The sequence below is a fragment of the Otolemur garnettii genome, unplaced genomic scaffold (assembly GCF_000181295.1).
Source record: "Otolemur garnettii isolate 467f Iridium unplaced genomic scaffold, OtoGar3 scaffold00184, whole genome shotgun sequence".
Lineage (NCBI taxonomy): Eukaryota > Metazoa > Chordata > Mammalia > Primates > Galagidae > Otolemur > Otolemur garnettii.
The window spans coordinates 718,894-719,510 of record NW_003852579.1 but is presented as its reverse complement, the minus strand read 5'-3'; the positions used below and the strand labels follow the sequence as shown (position 1 = coordinate 719,510).

General features: G+C 38.9%; 1 protein-coding gene across 1 annotated transcript in view; it reads right to left on the bottom strand.

Annotated features, from left to right (window-relative positions):
* Nucleotides 1–617, bottom strand: part of SNRNP40 (small nuclear ribonucleoprotein U5 subunit 40) — a 35,036-nt gene continuing 34,419 nt past the window's right edge. The window contains exon 10 of the mRNA XM_003800757.3: nt 1–547. Within this exon, the coding sequence (XP_003800805.1) occupies nt 498–547 (50 nt within the window). The 3' untranslated portion in view covers nt 1–497. The remainder of the gene's footprint in view (nt 548–617) is intronic.

Genomic DNA, 617 nt, shown 5'->3' with positions numbered 1-617 from the left:
TCTAATTTATAGCAATCAAGCCTTAAAGAAAAGACAGCAATAAATCCAATCCTCATGGCTCTTGTAAAAAGACATCTATTTGGCTTTTAATACAAAATGATTCAGAGAAACACAGAAAGAACATATCATACAAGTCAGGTATTGAATAAAAAAAAAAAAGTCCCAACCAACAAATATGTCATATTCTGTCTTCAGCCTGGATTAGAAAACAGGAAAACAAACCAATCAATATTTGTCCCTTTGAAGAAAACATATTAAAAAAAAAAGTCCCTGAAATCTGGCAGGTGGTTTTTAGAGGCCACTGGGCGCTTGCTTTAATCATCCTGGTGAAATGGGATAGAAGTGGTTTTTGGAATATGGCCACTGCCTCCTCTGTTTCTCCTAGTGATGGTCATCTGGTCATCTGAAGGGAGGATGCTAGCCTGGGTAACGTGTGACGCCACTTATGCAGTTGGAGGTCTCAACTCAAGCAACCTTGTAGTTTTCCACTCGTATTTTCACTGAATCTCGCCCATATACAGTCTCTTGTCACTGGATGCTGAGAGAACTGAGGTTAAAAAGAACAGAGAAGATAACTGGAAACAATGAAAGATCAAGGAGACTTGGGGTCAAGAGTT